The sequence below is a fragment of the Lithohypha guttulata genome (genome assembly GCF_036872675.1).
Source record: "Lithohypha guttulata strain CCFEE 5908 chromosome Unknown scaffold_3, whole genome shotgun sequence".
NCBI classification, from domain to species: Eukaryota; Fungi; Ascomycota; class Eurotiomycetes; order Chaetothyriales; family Trichomeriaceae; genus Lithohypha; species Lithohypha guttulata.
In genome coordinates this window covers 704,377-724,703 of record NW_027042752.1, presented here as the reverse complement: position 1 = coordinate 724,703, position 20,327 = coordinate 704,377, and the positions used below count along the sequence as shown (strand labels likewise).

The following is a 20,327-nucleotide window of genomic DNA, read 5'->3' as shown; positions in this document are numbered from 1 at the left end:
CGTCAAAGGCGCCTGCCTACCTCTATCATCTTTATCCTCCCCATTTCTTCTACACCGAACATTACCCTATCTCACCATCTCTCAACAACGGCTCTGATCTGCTCGATCATTGCCTGCACATATTGTGATCGGACCCCGCGAGGCTGGGAAAGAGTCACTCGGAAAGCAAACAGTTTAGTTGTGTAGGGGAGACATTCAATTGTTTTTCTCCCACTCTCTGGTACGCGCAAGCCAAATACAAATCACTTCTTCCGCACTTCCACGTACATCGCTGCGTATCGAACGAGTGTGCAGCAGAGTCTCGTCGGTCTCACCGTCAGTACTGCTTCACTGTATCCTCTCCAACGATCGCTCCATTATCACTGTTCCCGTTACCTCTATTTAGAACTTCCATCTAACCTTTTCCCTCTCGATCAGAACCACATACTTTCTCCCAGAAATTCGGTCTTGCGATCTTCGATCACGACAAGCGACGGACTATCTGCAATATGGATTCTCTCACTACGCATCCTTCTACTGCTCAACAGGCTAAAGCATTCACTTCGCCTGCGTCGCTGTCCTATCCTGGTGGAGCTGGAGACATGACGCCGCCTTCCTCTGAAAAAGATGGACAACAAGTGAGCCAACAGCAAGGTAATACCCAGCAAGCTGGTGACGGGGTGACTCCTGCAACTCCTGCTGCTACGCCTGGTGATGCTAGTGAGACGGGTGTTTATGGGATTACTCCTACGTTGCAGTAAGTAGTGTCTCTGCTTCCAGTTACCTGCAAAGGTTAACAACGATCAAGAAATATTGTCGCAACCGTAAATCTCGATTGCCGACTTGACTTGAAGACTATCGCTTTGCACGCTCGCAACGCTGAGTACAATCCAAAGGTATGTTGGCTTCGAGGAACGTCTTCGGCTGATACTGACATACGGCCAGCGATTTGCTGCTGTCATCATGCGAATTCGTGAGCCAAAGACCACCGCACTCATCTTTGCTTCCGGCAAGATGGTCGTGACTGGTGCCAAGTCCGAGGACGACTCGAAGCTCGCAAGCCGCAAATATGCTCGAATCATTCAGAAGCTGGGCTTTAATGCCAAGTTCACTGACTTCAAGATTCAGAATATTGTCGGCTCTTGCGATATCAAATTCCCTATTCGCCTTGAAGGTCTTGCCGCCAAGCATCATCCTTTCAGCTCTTATGAGCCAGAGTTGTTCCCTGGTCTAATCTACCGAATGATCAAGCCCAAGATTGTTCTATTGATTTTCGTTAGTGGCAAGATTGTCCTTACAGGTGCCAAGGTCCGTGAAGAGATCTATCAAGCTTTCAAGACGATCTACCCAACATTGCAAGGTATGCCTTCCTTCTCGCTAACTTAGGTCACTGCTAATTATCCCTATAGACTTCAGAAAGGTTTAGGATGCCCCATCTTGAATTCATGCATGTTGCTTGATCGTTCTGTATCAACACTATATTGCTTCAGCCGACTGGTTGAGGTTTAATCATCAGCCCGGCACCTGAACTGTTCGCGTTCATGGTAGTCAGGTAGCAAGGTCTTACACGAGTCCTGCTTACAACTTGTTTACGATTTTACGAGCATAGCACGGCGTTAAAGTTAGGGCGGCTGCTTCTTAGCAGGCTTTTTCACCACCAAAAGTTGTGATGGAGCTTTTATGGGTTTGTGTTTTCGGAGTTCGATACCCCTTAGAACAATCAGATGGATGGGGAAGTGATTAATTCACAGAGGACTGTTCGCACGGTCGAGGCATATCGTCGGTGCTGATTGACCATCAATACCGTTCTACGATTTATTACTGTTACAACATTACACCATTGGACAAAGCGAAGGCAGATCAACTGCTTTTCAAAGACTGGTACAGGGGCGATAGAAGAAGAAGGGCATGTGGCTGGCACACTTCCTGTCAGATTGCGTCAAGTGGGCATGACGCGACTGGTGAGAGGTGTTGTCGGCTCAGAATTTGTTATGAACAGCTAGTATTTTCTCATACGCAATGCTGCTACTGGAGCGTGGGCTGGAACTACCTGCTTCCGTGCTGGCGTTGCTGCCATCATGGTCTTGAGTCACGATCATATGTGCAGAGAACAGCATAGCTGAATATAATGTCCTCTACAAGAAGTTCTTTCTACTGCGTAAATTCTTTCCATTGCCTATATCCATCAGAATGTTGGTCGGTTCCTGTACTGAAGTATTGCAGCAAGATGAATGTATGGAAAATAAGTGTTCTCAGCTCGGGTGCTTGGGTGAATAAACTTCCTGGTCCGGGTACGGAGTACGCTTCAGACGATACAAGGCGTCCTTTCCACCTGTAGCAAGACTATTATCGAGATGGTTCATGCGCGAGATGAAGAACCAACACTAAAAAGCATACAACCAAGCAGTAGATATCAAGTGCATACCCATGAGACTAGTAAGGATACCTAGTGTTTCAGATATCTGCTTCAACTATGTCAGGTCGCTATGCTTGACCTATGTTTTCAATACTTTCAGTTCTGGATCTCAAACATATATGCCAACGTCAAGCAAATCACAACTTCGCCTGCAGGGGCTTTACAGCCGCTGTTCCCTTCTTTAGCTCCTCGCCTAAGATCATCCCCTTCGGCCCTCCACGACTACCGTCCTTACATTCGTGGAAGGCATGTAGCTCTTTGCTGGTACCAGACACGACATCGATGGCCTCCTGCCCACTCTCGGCCAGCCCAAACTCCTTCTCTAGCTTCTCGTTACTTGGCCAGGCCCATAGCTTGCGATATACTGGGTCCAGACGACCTTCGACTGCGTCGACGATGTAGTCGCCTAAGACTGGAAGAAACTTGAAGCCGTGGCCACTGCCGCCTGTTGCGAGGAAGAGGGATGTGTTCTCTGAGTTCTTAGACGCAGGGAGTGGTGCCCAGTCTATGAGAAAATCACCAGTGGGAGTGTCCGTATACCAGCAGAGTCGTGTATTTGTGAATGGCCGAGTCGAAACCGTGCTCAGAGAGGTTGGACAGCCGGGTGGGAGGCAGGCTGGATCGACGTTGGGCGGAAACAGTTCGGCGAGCGCGTCTCGAAGAGCAACTTCAGCTTCGACTGGTATGTTTGTGTCTGTCCGTGGTACGGACACGCCGTGTTTGGATAGTCGCTCAGCATTGGATTTTGTGGATGGATGCTCGACTGTGATTGGATTGCGGTAGCCAAAGCCGTGGCGAGCGACTTTGAGTTCGCCCCGTTGAGGTGGGATTACGAAAGTACCTTTTGCAAAATTGATTACCACAGGAGTATTCTCAAGGTAATTTTGTTCTTCTTGAGTGAGCTCGAGGTAGGCGATGACTTGACCAGTTGCGAGACAGCGGTTCTGAAGATTGAAGAGACTCGGTGTCCAGGCTCCAGTTGCTAAAATGGTCAGATCGGCAGTGAAGGAAGTACCATCTTTACAAGTCACGCCTGTACATTGCCCGCTATCGGGCGAGAATATAAGACGAGCCACTTCGTAGCCCGGCTTGATGGATATTCTGTCCTTTGCATTCGAGTGGGTTTGAATTCGTTGAATTGTATGGGCCACAGACTTCTCAGCATCCGCCCAGCCAGAGTTCCAGTTCGCATAGCCTGTGTCGCCACTAACGCCTGGCAAACCTGCAGCCTTTCGGATTTCTTCACGATTCTTTAGTTCCTGAATCTTGGAGATATCCATGGGAAGGCCTGCTCTGGCCAGGTCTTGCACGTTATGCATGGCACTAGAAACGTATGCTTCTTGACCTTTGTCGCCCGTTAATACGAAGCCCGTCTCTGAATATCGACCTTCACCACCCCAGCCAGAAGGGGTCTGGTCGCGCCAATGCTCTTGTGCAAGACATGCTAGTTTTGCATAGTGGATTGAAGCATAATCAGCTCTGATGATTCTGGAGGCATCAACTGATGAGCCGACAGGGTTTGGTAACACTAGTGCTGAATCTATTATGGTGATTCTGGAGGCATCGTAAGCTGGTCGACTCAGCAGTGATAGTGCTGTTGACAAGCCAAAAACTCCTGCTCCTACAATCAGTATGTCCCTTGGCACGCTTTCGTTAGCTGTAGCCATGGTGTGCATTTGCAAGTTGTAAATAGTTTGCAATCAAGGTATTGACCTACCTGTTACCTTGCTCTCTGGAAGATATAGGCGTTTACTTGAATGGACGGCACATTGAGTCCTGATCGCGCTTTGCTCCGCCTCAGGACGGCTCTGCAGAGCTCTAGATTAACGATCTGAAGAAGAAAAATTTGGAGACCCGAGCCAGGTGGAGCTTGACACGCGAGTTTGTCCATGCAGGCGCGATGAAGCCGTTGAGCCTCGTCTTCGTCAAATGCAGCTGAGCTTGCCAGTTACATACCGCGCATAGAAGATGCCAATCAGTGCGGCAACCCGTCTTGAATGAAATGGGATGTCGTCGCCTCCAAGTGGTTGAGCCTTGATCGCAGAACGGGGCAACACAACACCTCGACTTTGAGAAAGTGATGAAGCTAATGAACTCACGAGTCCCTCACCTAGCACGAGCGATCGCCGAGAAGAGACGATCTCAGCCGCGAAGCGTACTGCGTCGACCTCTCCTTCCTTCAGACATCGGGCTTGCAAGATGTCGTTCAATTGCATCGACAGCATGCTGCTCGCAAAGGTCTGTCTTGAGCACTCCACCTCCCCCAGCAGCAACACGCCCCAGATACAATGTGCGACCACCACAGACCATACCAAAGGCACCCGATCGAAAGAGTGAGAATGCCGAGCGTCATGACCCTGCTAAAGACCCCAAGACGGTGCGTCGTTATTTGATGGGAGTTTCACTATTCGGGGCTGTGTTGGGCACCTATATCGTGTATGTTTATACCACATACAAGATTTCCATACGAGAATACAACCATAACCCAAGCAAGCTGTCGCAAAATGCGGATGTGACCGATAGGTGGTGGGACGCAAAGCGCAACTTCGACTACGAGGTTGAAGGCCAAGAAAAGGTTATGTGGATGAAGGCAAAGCGACGTAGGCTCATACGTGAAGCCTACGGCGATGTACTAGAAGTCTCAGCTGGTACTGGCAGGAACATGGACTTGTACGATACGCGACCATATTCTGCAAGTGAGGACAGCAGTTACGGGAGAGACAGAAGACACATGATCACAAGCTTGACGTTTAATGATCAGAGTCCAGTAATGATCGATAGAGCACAAAATAAGTGGAAGACTGAACAAAAGCGAAAAAGAGAGGGTGACCAGTTTCAAGGAGAAATAAAATTCATAACGGGCGATGCCGGTCTATCTGGTGTCATACCTAGACTACCAGGAGGGTATGATACAATTGTACAAACAATGGGCATATGTTCTATGCCTAGGCCAGTTGATTTCCTGAGACACCTAGGACGCCTGGTAAGACAACCGGGGGAGCATGTTATCAATTCTAGTCCTGAGAAATTCAGAAAGCAGGAGGAAGAAGACGGAAAGGGAGGACGTATATTCCTGCTCGAGCATGGTCGTGGTTACGACTGGGCAAGCTGGCTGAACCAGTACCTAGAAAACACCGCAGCCATGCACGCTGATCGATATGGCTGCTGGTTCAACAAAGACATTGGCAAAATAGTAGAGGACAGCGGGCTTGTGGTTGAAAGGATTAAGAGGTATCACTTTGGGACGACTTGGGAAATAGTGCTTCGCCCTGCCCCAGATCCACCTCCAGATGAGAAGAAACAGCTCGATCCTGTGCCACCAGCCACGACTGGCTCAAGGAGTTGGTGGTCGACTTTCTGGCGATGAAATTGCAGAGACAAGCACTAATCTTACAGTCTTCAACCAGTGCTGCAACCAACAAACCATGGTCAAGCTTATCTTGCCTGCTCGATGTCAAGCTTTACGGTCGAACTTGAAGAATCGAGTTTGGTCTTCAGCTCAGGCGCTCGGCTAATATGTCCTGCAAGAGCAGGAAAAGACATGCGAAGCGAAGGACGTCATCTGCATCAAAGTGTAATAAATTTGTATGCACTGTCATAATGCAGTAATAACCAAACTTGGCGCCTCGAACTTCAGGCTGCAGCAATGATGTACTTCCCACTCTAACCCATGGTTTCGAGATCACGACGTTTCTGTTCTTCTTCTGGTGGTTACTAAGTGTTGTTGTGCTATCGAGAAGTGTAGCGTCGATGATCAAATGACGAAACCTCACCACAACAGACCGCCTGAAGGATTCTTGAGCAAACCATGGAAATCGTTCATCCCTGAAGTTTGCAGTGAACATGATGCATAGCGCCAAACACTATTAAATGGAACCTCACATCGTTGCAGCGCACTAAACCCAAAGCGTCTTTCCGAGCAATGTGGTAGTTCGATCATCGAGTGAAGGTGAACTCTCAATAGCGACGATCTTTGTTTTGACAGCTGGTGGGCAACATCGACCAAACGATACCGGATAGACGGAGGCATACCGGTACAGCAACACAACGAACAGTGCAGAATAGCAGACGTGTATCTAGCTTTCGAAACAGTCACCGTGTAACTATCCGCCAGTATGGCAATGTGTCTGTACGACCTCATGAGCAGGGAGACACATGGTACAGCTATCAGAAGAAGTGGTGTCACCACCTTTGCCTGAATAGGCCAGATGCTGGCAGGCTTGTCGTATCTTTCAACTTCAGAGGATAATGCACCAATGTTATGTCGCATGGCATCGATCACCAATGTCAGTATTTCCGGAGCCAGCTTTCCAGCTGTCGGATTTACGACTCCCGCTCGAACAGTCCTCTTCGAAGTCACAATCACACAAACAGTCTGAGTCGGGACGTTCTTGCAGAGTCAACAGCCAGGACTTGAAGCTCTACGGTATGATTATGTCCAGCCTGACCATTAAAACCTCTCATCAGTTGTGACTAAGTATCAAAACGGCAACACGCGACATCGAGCGAGCTCTGACGGAAGACATTGGAAATTTTTTGGTAAGAACGGAAAGAGGGAAAGAGGGAATCTGCGCGTTGCATCCGGCCTCGGATTTTGCTCCACAGCAGAAGTGCTCGCTTGTCTGACTAGAACGGGCACTCTAGGCTGAATGAAGCTAGAAACAACTTCACTAGGCGACCAAGGATGAGCTAAAAAAAATCATCCCCCGACACACCAGACGGGTAGTTCAGTTGGGATACGGTCAAGGTGCGAGCAGTCAGCTTTTTAGGTCTTGACTCGGACGCTCTTCGTGAATGCAGCGGCTCTATTTTTCAACTTTCCAGTAGTGGCACATTTGATTGTTTTTGAATGTTTCCGTTGGTTGGTCGGTGAAGCCCGGAACCGGTGCTTCACAGCTGGCAGCGAACCTTGGTAAATGTGCCATGCAGCCAATGATTAGTATCTCGGCTTTTGTCACCTGGCTCGAATGCACATCCATGGCTTCCATGCCCTGGCGCATGGGTTTTGCTCCACCATCGAACTGCACTTTATCCTGGTCAAGTCATCGATTGGATGCCAGATACTCCATTAACTGTCCCTTCTCCATCGCAGTATCATGACCGTTTTTCAGCAATTCTGTATTAACGTTTTTCTGACCTCACTGGAATAATTCTACTCTGTCCTACATGCACCTGGAGTTCTGCTCGTAACCTCGTAGAGGCAAAACACTCTCTTCTTCCCAGCCGAAGTGATAGTCGTTTCACAACAAACAACATTAGACTCTTTTCTTAGCAGGCTCGGATCCGACAAGTTATTACACAAATATCAGGAGCCTGATTTGCTAGCCACTAAAGACCCGGTAGCGAACTTTTTCTTTTTTTTATTTGTCCCTTTTGACTTTAGCTGCCTAGCTACACGTCAAATCAGCCAGCTCGAAATATACTCTCCTGATTACGAACCGTCTCTGGGCGACTGCGGAAGGCAAGCAAGCTGAACGCCACGACCGCGGCACCATATCGTGAGCGGAAGCACAGACAAAGGCTGGATAACGACGACAACGGCAAAGCCATCTGGCAGCAGCAGCCACGTATCCAGAATACACCCAGCCTGATTGGTAACTGAACTTACCGCCACTTCAACGCACCAAAAGAATCCCTAGTGGATCGAAACTACGCAAGGAGGCGACGTCGTTCCACATCCCAAGTGAGGATCGCGGTACAGACTTTTACTTGTGATTGCTCCATGCTCGGCACCTTGCATATTTGCATACATTCCAAGTAGCTACCAGCACCAATCACCGCTAGAGACTTGAGCCCTGTTTAGTCTACATCACATTTTCTGTTCGCTGCCTGCAGGTCTCTGCTGAGGCGCGAGAAGTCATACATTATTTCACAGCATCTTTCAACACTACGGTGCATATGTAACCTTTCACTTCACCTCGAACATATTTTAGCACCACAGCAATACATACCCATTTAACTACCATGCCTTACAACACCCGCCGGAAATCGCTTTCTTTGCCTTCGTTAGGTATACAGCTGCCCAACAGCTCGAGATCGCATCGCTCGAATTCGAAGCCAGAAACGCCGGAGCAACTGTCGACAAACCAATCGCCGCCTGCCAAACGAGTCAAGCGCGAACATGGGTCGCCACTTCCTTCACCACGACGCACTCCGTCTGTAGATCTCACCACATCACAACCACGAGTTGCTGCTCACACTCCACCAGCCTCGCCCTCTCCTGACGATGTTACGTACCGGAAGATTGACTTGCAAGGAATCAAAGATGATGTAGTGATCTCAGTCATCGAACAGCTGGAAAAGACAGGCAACAGACCGCATCTTATTAAGGAACTCGCTACAGTGTTACTGTCCACGAACCAGAACATTGCAAAGTAAGCACTGAACTTGTCTTAGTTGTGAGCTTCTACTAACTTCAATAGTTCTGCGAACCCTGCTGCCTTATTATCCTCACGGCTTACACAGTATATGAAGAGACCATGGACTGCGCTCTCACCTTGTCCAATTGCGAAAGAGTTGATACCTGTTCACCCCCGAAAAGTGTTCTTCTTCCTCACCACACAAGCTCGTGGCGAGCTTCCCAGTAATTCTGACGATATCATTACCCCAGCAATCCCACTCTTAAAGAGGTTGACGCCGTCGATCAGTGATCCAAGTGTTGAAGATGAAGAGGCGATGGAGAGAAATGAGAGGATGCGCTTCAGTCCAAGCCCAGAAATAGAGCTCTTCTCACCCGAGCTCGAAACCACTACATCTATTCCGGCTCCGCCAGACTCGCCGTTTAGCAGTCAGGCGAGTCTACACCGAGAGCCAGTGATTCAGCCAAGAGCCAGACCTTCGCATCGAGCTCCGAGTCCAGGTCTTGAAGCGGATGAGCGAGGCTTTACTGAAACCGCATCTGCCGTCAGAGCAAACAGACTCATGCAACAGACCTCGCAGCTACAGATTAGCTCTGTGGATCAAGTTGATGAGCCAAAACCAAAAACAGACCACGAAGCAGGGATCGAGCTCTTCGGCAGATCACATGGCAGCCTAGCTGTCCCAGACAACATGATCAACAAGCACATGATGAGCAGTCCAGTGATTGCCCCAAAGCATAACTTGCACTTACAAATCCTCGACGTTGATATGGATACCGACGAAGCGAGCTGGAACATCAAGAGTCCAGAGCACACATCTTTTGACGAGCTAGACGAAATGTTTGACGACTATTAAAAGCATGCTGGCCATTGCTGCCTCAAAACGTCGAACGCTTTGTCTCACCACAGCGTTCGACGTTGCACAAAACAAAACCTGCATACATGGAGATCTCGAGCTGATGGTGCTCGACACATGAATTCCAAACGATTAACGAAGCGTTAGATTGGCTGAGGACGACGGTACGGAGTGGGCTGCCAGGCGCAGGCGCAAAGTGTTTAATATCCATGTACAAATAAAGTAGCGAGTTTTACCTATAGACTGGATTAAGCTCATTGTTCACCTTCATGCATTGGGATCATTTTCACGTTATAGTTGTAGGGTTTGCGTGACTTGTGCTGACCTAACCTCATGCACGATTCGTTTACGAAAAGATGTTTCCATTTCATTCTATCTAGGCTTCTGGGTATATGGGAAACAACTTATTAAAAACATTTCCTGGATCATATTGCGCCTTGAGACGCTGCAATCGTGGATAATTATCTCCAAATATGTCCCTACTCCTCTCATCATACTGATCATAGTTTCCATACAACATCACACCACCCTTCTTGCTCCTAGGCGCAACTCCTCCAGCCGCACCACCTTCACTAGTCTCCACACCCTGACTCACGAGCTGTTTCTTGAACATTTCGTTCAGATCCCTCGCCCACTGGCGGCACTGAGCGTCACTTTCTGCAGATTTCCATATCGGGCATATCAACGCGTTCATATGTGTGCCGCGATTGGCGAAGGATCCGTGAGAAGATTGCATGTTTTTCCAAGGGTCGTATAGTTCGAACATGAGGAGTGTGATGCCTCGGTCTTCGGGGTCTGCGGTGAAGAAGTCGGTGTACATCTGCTGGACTTCTGAGACAAAGGTGGGTTGTAGAGGTAGCTGGAAACTTGAGCCTTTCATGCTGCTTCTTAGACCTATGGGGGGCGCCAGGAAGGTGTTGGCGACGGGGTAGGGCTGCATTGCCATTGTGTCCATGGCTGGTCCGATGTCGAAGAGTGGTTTCCATGCTGCTCTGCCTTGTTCTTCGGTGCCGTTAAAGACGATGGAGACAAAGGTCATGATCTTTCCTTTGGCAGGAGGAGGTGATATGAATCCTAGACCGCCCATGGTCTGGCCTTTGAACTTTGTTCTGCCGTCTGCATTTGGGGTGTAGTTGTCGTTGATGACACTGACGATTTTCTCAATGGTTTGCGGTTGTGTATCGAATAAGACAAGACCTATCCACATTCCGCCTTGAGGATATGCTCGCATTACAAATTCTGTTGCGACACCGAAATTCTGACCAGCACCGCATAAAGCCCAGAAGAGGTCTGTATTCTCCTTCTCGCTTGCTCGTACGATGCCTCCATTCGCAAGGACGCACTCGACCTCAACCAGGCAATCGATAGTCAAGCCGTACTGTCCGCTCAGCCAGCCGTAGCCACCTCCCAAAGTCAAGCCGCCAACACCAGTATCAGCAACTGTACCGCCGACAGTATGTAGACCGTACTTGACACCTTCTCTATCGACATCGCCCCAGCTAGCACCACCTCCGATTCTAAAAACTTTCTGACCAGGTTCAGCTGGCCAGTCCTCAATAGTGACTTGTCTCAACGATTCCAGCACGATCAAGAGTCCACCATCAGTCGAGGATGCACCTGCTGTAGAGTGACCACCGCCCTTGACAGCAAGTTCAATATTGTTTTCGCTGGCATATTTGACCACAATGGCGACTTGCTTTGCACTTAAGGGTTGTACAACAAGCCCGGCGGGCTTAGCGGCTGCCATTGACCATCGTGCTATAGCTGCTTTGTAGTCCTCGGAACCGTTGGGAGGTGTAATCTTTGCGTTGGTGTCGGAAAGTAGAGCCTTGAGATTTTCGACATCGCTGGTTTGGACTTTGCGTTTTTGGGTACTCGTTGGACCGATTGAGCCCATTATGACTTGTCGAGGCTTGCTTTTCCCTTTGCCACGTCAAAGAAAGGTGTGCTGAAACTATGTGTGTGCGAAGTCGGAGTATTAGTAGTCCAAACCTGTCTCACCATCTGTAGCCGACGTATTCCACGTGTATCTGCCTAAGTTGTGGCTTGAAGGCGTCTGAGCTCTGCATCAGTTGACAATGTAGTGTCTTGTTGTATATTGCAAAGAATGCAGAGGCCTTGACAAGCCAAGTCTTTAGCTCAAATCTGCGTTGTAGTACACATCTCAAGCAGGGACGATCAACTGTATCGCTGATCTGCCGTGAGATGGGGTAAGCTTCACAACTGCTGAGTAATCATACATCGTGAACTTTGAATGCACCAGGAATGTTCCTGTTCCGAATGCACTTGAGTTCTAGTGGCAGCTCGCCTGGACGATTGAAGGATCATATTCATGAAATAATTGTTCCGAGAAAGTATATCGAAGTACTCAACTATTAATTCGCATGGAAGCTGCTAGCGGTAAAAAGGCGGCTACGCGAGATATCTGCGCTATTCGTGTCACAGCTTGTGCGAATGAGCAATAATCTCCTTTTTTGACGAAGTTCATGTGCTCACTTACTTGCTGGAGAACACGTGCTAAACCATCGCATGGTCGACGACGATAGTTCATACAACTGAAGCCTGACACCCTGCATGGATAGTATCTTGGCACTCATCAACATTGACCTCAACGTCGATGCTCGGCGAGCTGTATATACTGAATGTGATCTAGATGTCAGAGACTGCGAAAAGAAGACTCACGATGAGCTTCTTGAGATCGCCAAAAGTCGTATTAATGTTTTCCCTTACAGCTCAGTCAAACCTTGCTGGTTCAAGCTTTATACTGACGCAAGTATTTTGAAAGCAGCAGGATTTCTAATGAAGCTAGAATACGAAACAGACTTTGAGAGTGAGCGAAGTGAGCAGTTACTGTCGAAGGCCATTGCAGCATTGGATTATGCACTAATCGTTGCTGGCGGTGGTGATGAGAAGAGGAAGAGGTTGATTCAAAAAGTGTTCGTACTACTTGAGACTCTAATAGTAAGTCAAGGAACTGAGAATGAGGATGAAGCTCCACCTACCAAGAGACGAAGGCTCGATATATCAAGAAGCGACACTAGACACAAGCAAGGCCACAGACAACTCCCAAACGGAAAATGTCCTACACCTCATCTCAAACACCCTATCAGGATTCTCCGCAGCCCTTCTCTGCGCACGTTCGAGTCTTGGGCACACAAAAGTCACGAGCCAGTCGTGTTGCAAGGAGTACTAGATCATTGGCCAGCACTCGCGAAGTGGAAGAACGTGAAATATTGGTGGTACAAGACATTACATGGGCATAGACTGGTGCCAGTTGAGATTGGACAGAGCTACAATGACGAGGATTGGAGGCAAGAAATCATGCCATTTAGACAGTTTCTCGAAGGATACATACTGATCAACGACAACGCAGAGCAATACGAGGTCGGCTATTTGGCTCAGCATGATCTTTTTAGACAGATTGAAGGGATAAGAGCAGATGTAGCGGTGCCTGATTATTGTTATTGCGACATGCCGAAAGATGAGGCCATGGCCAAAAGACACGATCTCTTTACGACGAAGCAGGAAACATCTGCTATCGAAGATGAAGAGGACGATGATATACAGCCAGAGATCCACCAGAATGTTTGGTTCGGCGGTCGCACCGTGAGCCCTTTGCACCACGATCCATACCACAATATCCTCTGCCAAGTACACGGCACTAAATATATCCGTCTGTACTCACCTGAGCATACGTCAAATCTCTATCCAAAATCAAAAACGGAGCCTGCTCCTCACCTTCAATCTAAGGCTGGGCCAGCTTCAGGACCTATCAATGAAGTACAGTTGCACGATGACTCAACCACGACTGGACAGGGTGGTGACCAAAGAGATTCAATATCCATCATAACACAAGCAAATAGTGTTGATACATCTGACAATCAACCTGGCACAATCGATATGTCCAATAACTCCTCGGTCGACATACTCGCTATGCAGCTCTCGCCTGATGAGGACTGGGATGAGAAGTGGCCTGGCATCAGTAGTGTACCGTACTTTGAGTGCTTGCTTGAAGCAGGTGAAGCTCTCTTCATCCCGAAAGGGTGGTGGCATTACGTGAGAAGCTTGAGCGCTAGTGGCATCAGTGTCAGCTTCTGGTGGTAGAGCGTCTCTTCTAGGACGTTACTACAGCCCTGGAAAATCTGAAATGTCAGTCGAATCTAAGTACTGATGCTACGTAGAGACTCAGCACGCGTTGCTGATGTACGTGCAACCAGTCTATGCCAAGAAGAGACGGGTAGCTTCTGACATCAGCGCTCCTCCCAAGCCCTTTCCTATATCCCAGACCTGCCTTCCCCCTCTAAGCACCACATCAGAAGATCAAAACCACAACACCAACAAAGAGTCCGTGCTTCTATTCTTACACCATCCCCCCTTTTAAATGAGCTCAAAGCCAGCAGGAGATCGCGCAAATACTCTTCCACTAATTATAGGTACATATGTTGTAGTCACCTCGCTGCTTCTATTTCGACTCAGTCGCGCTCCAATGCCAGCAACTAGGAAATGGGAGCAGGGCGAAACGATTCTCAAAGCTACTACATTAGGAGCTGTAATTGCTGGTATCGCAGCTACTGGAGGTGTCAATCGAAGACGTTCTGAAGCACAATCGGCTGTGCATACTTGAGCTTACAGAGGCACGCGAAACACTTTCTACAATTATGGGACGCGGCATATGAATTGAAGAACGCTCCGAAGCCGATCGGACACTTTCATGATAGACGCCAAAATCAGCATGATGTGCAGAGGTCGCCATGGTTGAGAATGTGCGGACTCTTCGACAAGATTCTTCATGAGGTAGAATGAAAATTCCAATAGACTGAGGGAGTTTGCACGATGCTAGTAACAACAGTCTGAAAGAACCACTACGATTTTGTCGTGGTCTGGATACGGCAGCTGCTACAGACTACTGCCTCTGTATCAGACCCCAGCTGAGCAGAATCAGCACACAATCGGTCGATATGATCTGAGCGTCTCCAAATGACAGGAACCAGAGCTTGCCGAAGCTCGTAGGATGCTGGTCTCGTTCATCACCTTCTCTGGCACAATACAGCACCACTGCCGGACCCAGCAGAGCCCTCGCCGAGCTTGTGACAGAGACCTTCGTCGCAGGTCAGCCTCAAAATATCACACATCAATCTGCGAAATCAACAATTCCACGTAAAATTCGCAAGACAAAGGCGACCCCAAGACAAACACCATCACTCTCGCCCGCTCACTTCGGGTGCGTCGCAATATTTCGAACAGTAGCCAAATCCTGATCTCCCAGAGCACGAATCTCTTCCAACACCTGAGCCTGTCTCTCGCCTTGCTTCAGACCTAGATAATATCCGATAGCTGATGGTAGTAACGTGACTGGAAACGGCTTGTTGTACTTGGAGGTTAGTACGGCGTCTGCTCGATGAGGGAGAGTTAGTAAATGGTGTTGGGTTGGTGGTGCTTGAGTGGTAACAAGAACAATGTCAAGGAATATGGTGTAGTACTCGACATGCATAAGATTCGTAGTACGTACCGACTATTTTAGAGAATTTTGCCATGTCGTGCCAGTGTATATATGTGTGTGGATGGAAGTACCTCGGCTGTATCTTTCGTCCACCAAGCTCAAGGCTATTTCAGTAAGGAACGTGTATGCAAGCTCGGCCTTTGAGTTGATGAGATGGTTGTCTCGACGAATCCGACCTTTTGATATGCAATTGAGAAAAGAATCAATAGAATCCATGAGTAGATGGTACGTCGCGGGCCAATGGACAGCTCAAGTTCGAGGTGGACACAGCTTGCTAAACGGTGTCAAACTCAAAAGTAGCACTGGCAGTTTACGTCCCTGGGATGTCCAAAAGATGATTCGCTGGTCAGGTGTATGGGTTTTGCACACTGATGATCAGCGGTCTACTCTGAACTTCATGTGACGTCCTACACCTGGGACACAAGTGAGAAACTTGACTCTGATGAGTAGACCTAAGTTATCTGCTGGGGAGAGAAGTGAGCCAAGACTTTAGAAGATACTCAGAGTACAAGGTGCTTGTGATCCAGCAAACTAACTCAACATGTACTCAAAGAAACGACCAGCCAGCTGCAAGCAGTGGTAACGAAGAAAATAAAGATAAATCAGAAACATTAAATCAAATCACCCTTTCCCTAGTACCCTTCACGGCGTCCCGCTGCGTACTCTTTCGGTAACCCCCAAAGATACAATCGATACACTATGATGGCTTCAACTCATCAGCAATCATCATCCTGCTCAAGATGTTCCTCGAAGCTTGCCAACCGCAAAGGTTGTGCCCAAGTTCTGTGTTGGCGAGTCAGATGGATACTGAAGGTGCTGGGCATTGATGCCGAAGCCGTGAGCGGTATCGCAAACTCCGTCGCCCTGAAGGTCGCAGGCATTAGTAAGGGTAGACTGATATTTATGGTGTTCACAACGAGTGCATAGAGTTGACTTACATAGATGCAAACGTCCAAAGTTTTTGAGATCCAGTTGGAAGGAACACCATCAGAGCCCAACGCTGATATGCCATTGACGTTACGAGTGGTAGTGCCGCCGTTGTTGTCGACGTTGCAGGTCAAGCCCGCTTCGTGAAGAGGACTGCCGATGAGGAAGGCACCCTTGACTGCGTCGAAGTTGGCACCAGTGATTCTGGACATGGCGTTAACGGTGGCTGCAGCACCCTGAGAGTAGCCTTGAAGGATGAAGCATTCAGCAGGGTTGGTTGCTAGAGTTGACTGGATCTTGTTGATAATCTGAAGTTATTGTCAGAGATGTTGCGCATTGGGTGATTCAACATACATCTTGCGTGCCAGAGGCTGAGTTTTGGGCAGCGCCAGCAGGGTAGACTGTGTTATACTGGTTGCTGTCAGAAGTTGTCATTCCGTTTGCGACTATGGTGATCTCACAATCTTCCCTCCAGACACCTGACTGGTGATTCTTGAATTCATGGTTCGGAAACCTGCAGACTGGCCTTGAGGCTCGCCAGTACCACGAGTGTTGATGATCGCTGTAACAAGCATCAGCCTATGCAGCAAGTGGTAAAGGATTTCGACTGACTGTAGCTTGAGCAAGCAGCTTGCCTCTCAACCGGGCTTGCAGCTGCAAGTCCAGCGATGGCCAAGACCGTGATAGTGTTTTGGAAATGCATCGTGATTGTTTGATGTTGGCTGATTTGCTAATGAACGAGTGAATGAAGTTTATTGAGAAGGAAAGGCCTGAGAGTGAGAGAACGGTCGAAGCTGTCGAATCTGAAGATGCTTCATGCTGGCGCATATAGTGCCTTATATGCTTCACGTCTCGATCATAAATGATGCGTACTGTCGACGAGCATTGCAATGCCTCGGTATTCTCGACACATAACGTGAAGGGATTGGCTCGAGGAATTTGGGTTTGAATATCGACCAGGAACTGTGCAGTCGTCAAACACAATTCAGACTGCCTGCAATCTTGCGGCTTCGAAGTAGATGCTTCGAGTAGACTGTGCTCCGAAAGGGTTGCAGGCATCCACTGCTTGTAGCAAGATGTGAGAGCAGCATCGTTAGGGACTCCAACCTCGGTTGCTGACCTCGTGCGTGATCAACAAGGTTGAAGACTGCGTGGTGTAGTTATCGCATACTAGCTTGTACGTTCTGGGGCAACTCCGATGTCAAACGAGATGTGCTTGTATCCTCCTGTGCAGGTCGATCTGTGGAGAATGGTCGAAGTCAGTTTTCAAGATGAAACAAGTGGCTGACTTGGGCAGTCAAGCCGCAATGTCCTGCATGATTGGCTGAGGTTTTGTTTCTGCGACATATACTCTATGGTCACCTGCATTCAGGCAAGACGACAAGGATCACCAAAATATCCGAGACCGTTTGATGAGCATCATGCATCCTGGTTTGTGAAGCCTTGTGGCCGATATGTGGAGTCAGTGTCTACTGTACTAACCATATGCAGGTAACTCGACCGTCGTACTTGCGGAAGTTTCCTTGTCGCGTCTTTCCAGAAGCTTATTACAGTACCAAGTACGACACGAGCCGGAGGCTATACGATTGACGCCACCAACGAGGACCTCGTGATTTCTGACCATCAAGATGCAAAGTTGTCCCGCACGAAGTGCTTGCATAGTACGAAGTTAAAGTCGACCGAAGTCATGATCTGCAGACAGTCTCCGCTAGGCACCTCAAGTGTAACGCTTCTTTCACTGTAAAGAATGCATAGGGTAGACAGCACCTGCACGAACGACAGCATCAAGTTCTGTAAAAGGTCCGTCACTGACAAAAGAGGTCTCTTCTCCGTGGCTAGTATTTATTTCCCCAAGTACCGAGCGACGTCTTCTTGCCAAGGATACCGCCTGGGTCAGAGCATGAAGATCGTCCTGGACAAGTACATGATCTGATCGACCGGGCTCATCTTGGTGTTTTGATGCATGCGAAAGAGTGAACGAGCAAATTCTGAGCTAGGGTAATCGCGGTCAAGGTAGTTCTAGAGCCAGCGTTGTGCTTGGACATGCAAGATCACCTGTACTCATTGTGCTGACAAGGGCCCCATCATTCAAATCAGTCTTGACGTGTGCCATTTCGCTGTAGCGCCAAGGAGATGTGTGGAGAGGTCTGATACAGAGATGAGAAGGGTCTTGTGGTGTGAAGTAACACCTTGGCAGTGGCAGCAGAAGGTCTTTCCAAGTACAAGGGTGGCAGTTTCGCCAGGGCGCAGCTTTGGCAAACATGTCATGCTTGCATAAAGATAGCTGGTTGAAATGCTCATCGTCTTAGCACTTCTCCGGACCAAGTATTTGCCTCCACTAGGTGATTGTCAGCGGGTATGGTCGCGGTTGCACCCAGAGTTTGAGCTGCAAGCTTTCTTGCAGAACCTGCATCTACTCCTTCGGATCCCGAGCCTCTTTCTTCATCATCTCCGTCTCCTGTCTCACAGCCTCGACACGCTCAGAATCTGCTCACGCTTCTTCCGAACAATCTGACGGTAAGCCATTGAACAGGAATCAAAATCTTGTTTCTCCAGCTCAGAGTCATAGTCAGGTAAGCGCCTCTCCAGATCAAATACGCCAGGAAGCCTTTCAGCCGTTTCCCTGCACCTGCCCGCTCGGTTTCGGGTCCTTGCAAGATAGCTTTGCTGCCACCGAGGAAGGTCATAACGCCTCGGTTATGGTAATCGAAGCCAGAGTCCTTGTCGTAAGAATCGGCACTGAATTTGCCCGCGGAACGATCGAAGTGCTTGTTGAGCATCGATGCGAGGAAGCGAGCTTCTTGGTTGGCAACCTGAGCTGTGGCGGGCAAAGGTGGATGGAGGTTATCGAGCATAGTACAATCGCCAAGGGCAAAAACATCTTGCATGATTGCATGACCTGTGGGCTGAGAGTCGCCTTTGGACTCTAGCTGGATGCGGAAATGATTATCGACGATCATACTGCCTGTCTTGGGATGTCGCTTGATTTGCCATGCGCTAGAATTTGAGTCAGCAGGAAGACGGCCTTCGTCGATTGTAGCAGATTTTGTTGGAAATCGACGGACGTGGTTGAGTGCTTTCGCAACGAATGGGTTGTTCATGAGACCGGTCGACCATACACACATGCCTATACCTACTTCTCCATCTTCTTTTGTCCGGATGGTGAACACTCGTCCAGGCGGAATTTTGTCTTGGGCCAGACGAGTCCGTGGAGGGCCCTTCCGCAGCTCTTCCACGTGGTGGTTCGTCCTGATGTCGATATTCTTCTGGGAATATTGTTTCATCGCATAATCTGCCAATGCTGCATCAAACATAGGTAGCACCTTGGGTGCGACATCGTAAACTGTGACCTTGACAAATTTCACGAGGTCAGGGTGTATCTTACTCATGTCTTGCCTAACTAGATCGCTCAAGTTGCCTGCAAACTCGATGCCAGTGGGACCACCACCAACAACCACGAAATGCAGAAGTTGCGACCTCGTCTCATCGGTGACGAAGGGCATGTGACACAATTCGAAGAGCTCTAGAACCCTCTTTCTGATTCTTCTGGCATCACCGACGTCTTTCAGAAAGTATGCATTTTCTCGGACGCCAGGAGTATTGAAAGTTTGGCTGTAGCTGCCGACTGCGACGATGAGCTTGTCGTACTTGACTGGAAACACAGGAACACGATCTTTTAGGTGTATACTTTCTGGCAACTGAAACAGCTTCTCTTCTTCTGGTATAAGCTTGCTTGCTTCTGGTGTGTCCCTGGCTTGTGTCAAGGCATAGCTTTGCTTCGGATCAAGTACTGCAGGCTCAACGTTGATAGTTTTTTCGAAAAAGTTCACATCGTCAGCCCATCCTTGGATGTACTCAACATCTGTGTTTGCCCTCCGCACCGATTCGAGGATGTTTCTAAACTCGAGAGTGCCAACTGCAGAGTCGGTAAGAAGAGGTGTAAAGACGAAGTATGTCCGTGGTGAAATGACTGTGATGTGGTACTTCTTGCGATCGAGGTGCTTCGCGAGCACGTAGCCTAGTACAATCTCAGCAATATACTATGCATATGACCCGAAGAACTCACCTGCCCATCCGGAACCTAATATCACTACCCTTTCCTTCTGATCGCTCTTGCTGGCAGAATGGGTGACGTCGGCATACCGTCGCTGCGTTGGAGTTGTGAACTTCCGTCTGCTGTGCCTGATTGTTTCTGGGTATTGGGAGCCTCGTTTCTGGGCCGGCACTGCTCTAGAGAGCTGGACGCACGATCGTGGAGCTAGCCTCATGGCTATGGTGGTTCGACTTCAC

General features: G+C 48.7%; 7 protein-coding genes across 7 annotated transcripts; 3 read left to right on the top strand and 4 right to left on the bottom strand.

The window, feature by feature from the left end:
- Nucleotides 1-488: 488 nt before the first annotated feature.
- Nucleotides 489-1,405, top strand: tbp1 (TATA-binding protein (TBP); the record flags this gene model as incomplete). The annotated part of the gene is made up of 4 exons (XM_064898395.1): nt 489-736; nt 788-875; nt 925-1,339; nt 1,389-1,405. The coding sequence occupies 4 exons, from the start codon at nt 489-491 to the stop codon at nt 1,403-1,405; spliced, it is 768 nt and encodes a 255-aa protein (XP_064754352.1).
- Nucleotides 1,406-2,532: 1,127 nt separating this feature from the next.
- On the bottom strand, nt 2,533-4,062 carry LTR64_004046 (uncharacterized protein; the record flags this gene model as incomplete). The annotated part of the gene is made up of 1 exon (XM_064898394.1): nt 2,533-4,062. The coding sequence occupies one exon, from the start codon at nt 4,060-4,062 to the stop codon at nt 2,533-2,535; it is 1,530 nt and encodes a 509-aa protein (XP_064754351.1).
- Nucleotides 4,063-4,594: 532 nt separating this feature from the next.
- Nucleotides 4,595-5,762, top strand: LTR64_004045 (uncharacterized protein; the record flags this gene model as incomplete). Its single annotated transcript, XM_064898393.1, has 2 exons — nt 4,595-4,633; nt 4,701-5,762. The coding sequence occupies 2 exons, from the start codon at nt 4,595-4,597 to the stop codon at nt 5,760-5,762; spliced, it is 1,101 nt and encodes a 366-aa protein (XP_064754350.1).
- Nucleotides 5,763-8,359: 2,597 nt separating this feature from the next.
- LTR64_004044 (uncharacterized protein) lies at nt 8,360-9,610 on the top strand (the record flags this gene model as incomplete). Its single annotated transcript, XM_064898392.1, has 2 exons — nt 8,360-8,769; nt 8,818-9,610. The coding sequence occupies 2 exons, from the start codon at nt 8,360-8,362 to the stop codon at nt 9,608-9,610; spliced, it is 1,203 nt and encodes a 400-aa protein (XP_064754349.1).
- A 376-nt stretch (nt 9,611-9,986) lies between these two features.
- On the bottom strand, nt 9,987-11,507 carry LTR64_004043 (uncharacterized protein; the record flags this gene model as incomplete). Its single annotated transcript, XM_064898391.1, has 1 exon — nt 9,987-11,507. The coding sequence occupies one exon, from the start codon at nt 11,505-11,507 to the stop codon at nt 9,987-9,989; it is 1,521 nt and encodes a 506-aa protein (XP_064754348.1).
- A 4,338-nt stretch (nt 11,508-15,845) lies between these two features.
- Nucleotides 15,846-16,740, bottom strand: LTR64_004042 (uncharacterized protein; the record flags this gene model as incomplete). Its single annotated transcript, XM_064898390.1, has 5 exons — nt 15,846-15,974; nt 16,049-16,345; nt 16,392-16,448; nt 16,499-16,599; nt 16,650-16,740. 5 exons carry the CDS (start codon nt 16,738-16,740, stop codon nt 15,846-15,848), a joined length of 675 nt encoding a protein of 224 aa, XP_064754347.1.
- A 1,777-nt stretch (nt 16,741-18,517) lies between these two features.
- LTR64_004041 (uncharacterized protein) lies at nt 18,518-20,305 on the bottom strand (the record flags this gene model as incomplete). The annotated part of the gene is made up of 2 exons (XM_064898389.1): nt 18,518-20,055; nt 20,104-20,305. The coding sequence occupies 2 exons, from the start codon at nt 20,303-20,305 to the stop codon at nt 18,518-18,520; spliced, it is 1,740 nt and encodes a 579-aa protein (XP_064754346.1).
- Nucleotides 20,306-20,327: the final 22 nt, after the last annotated feature.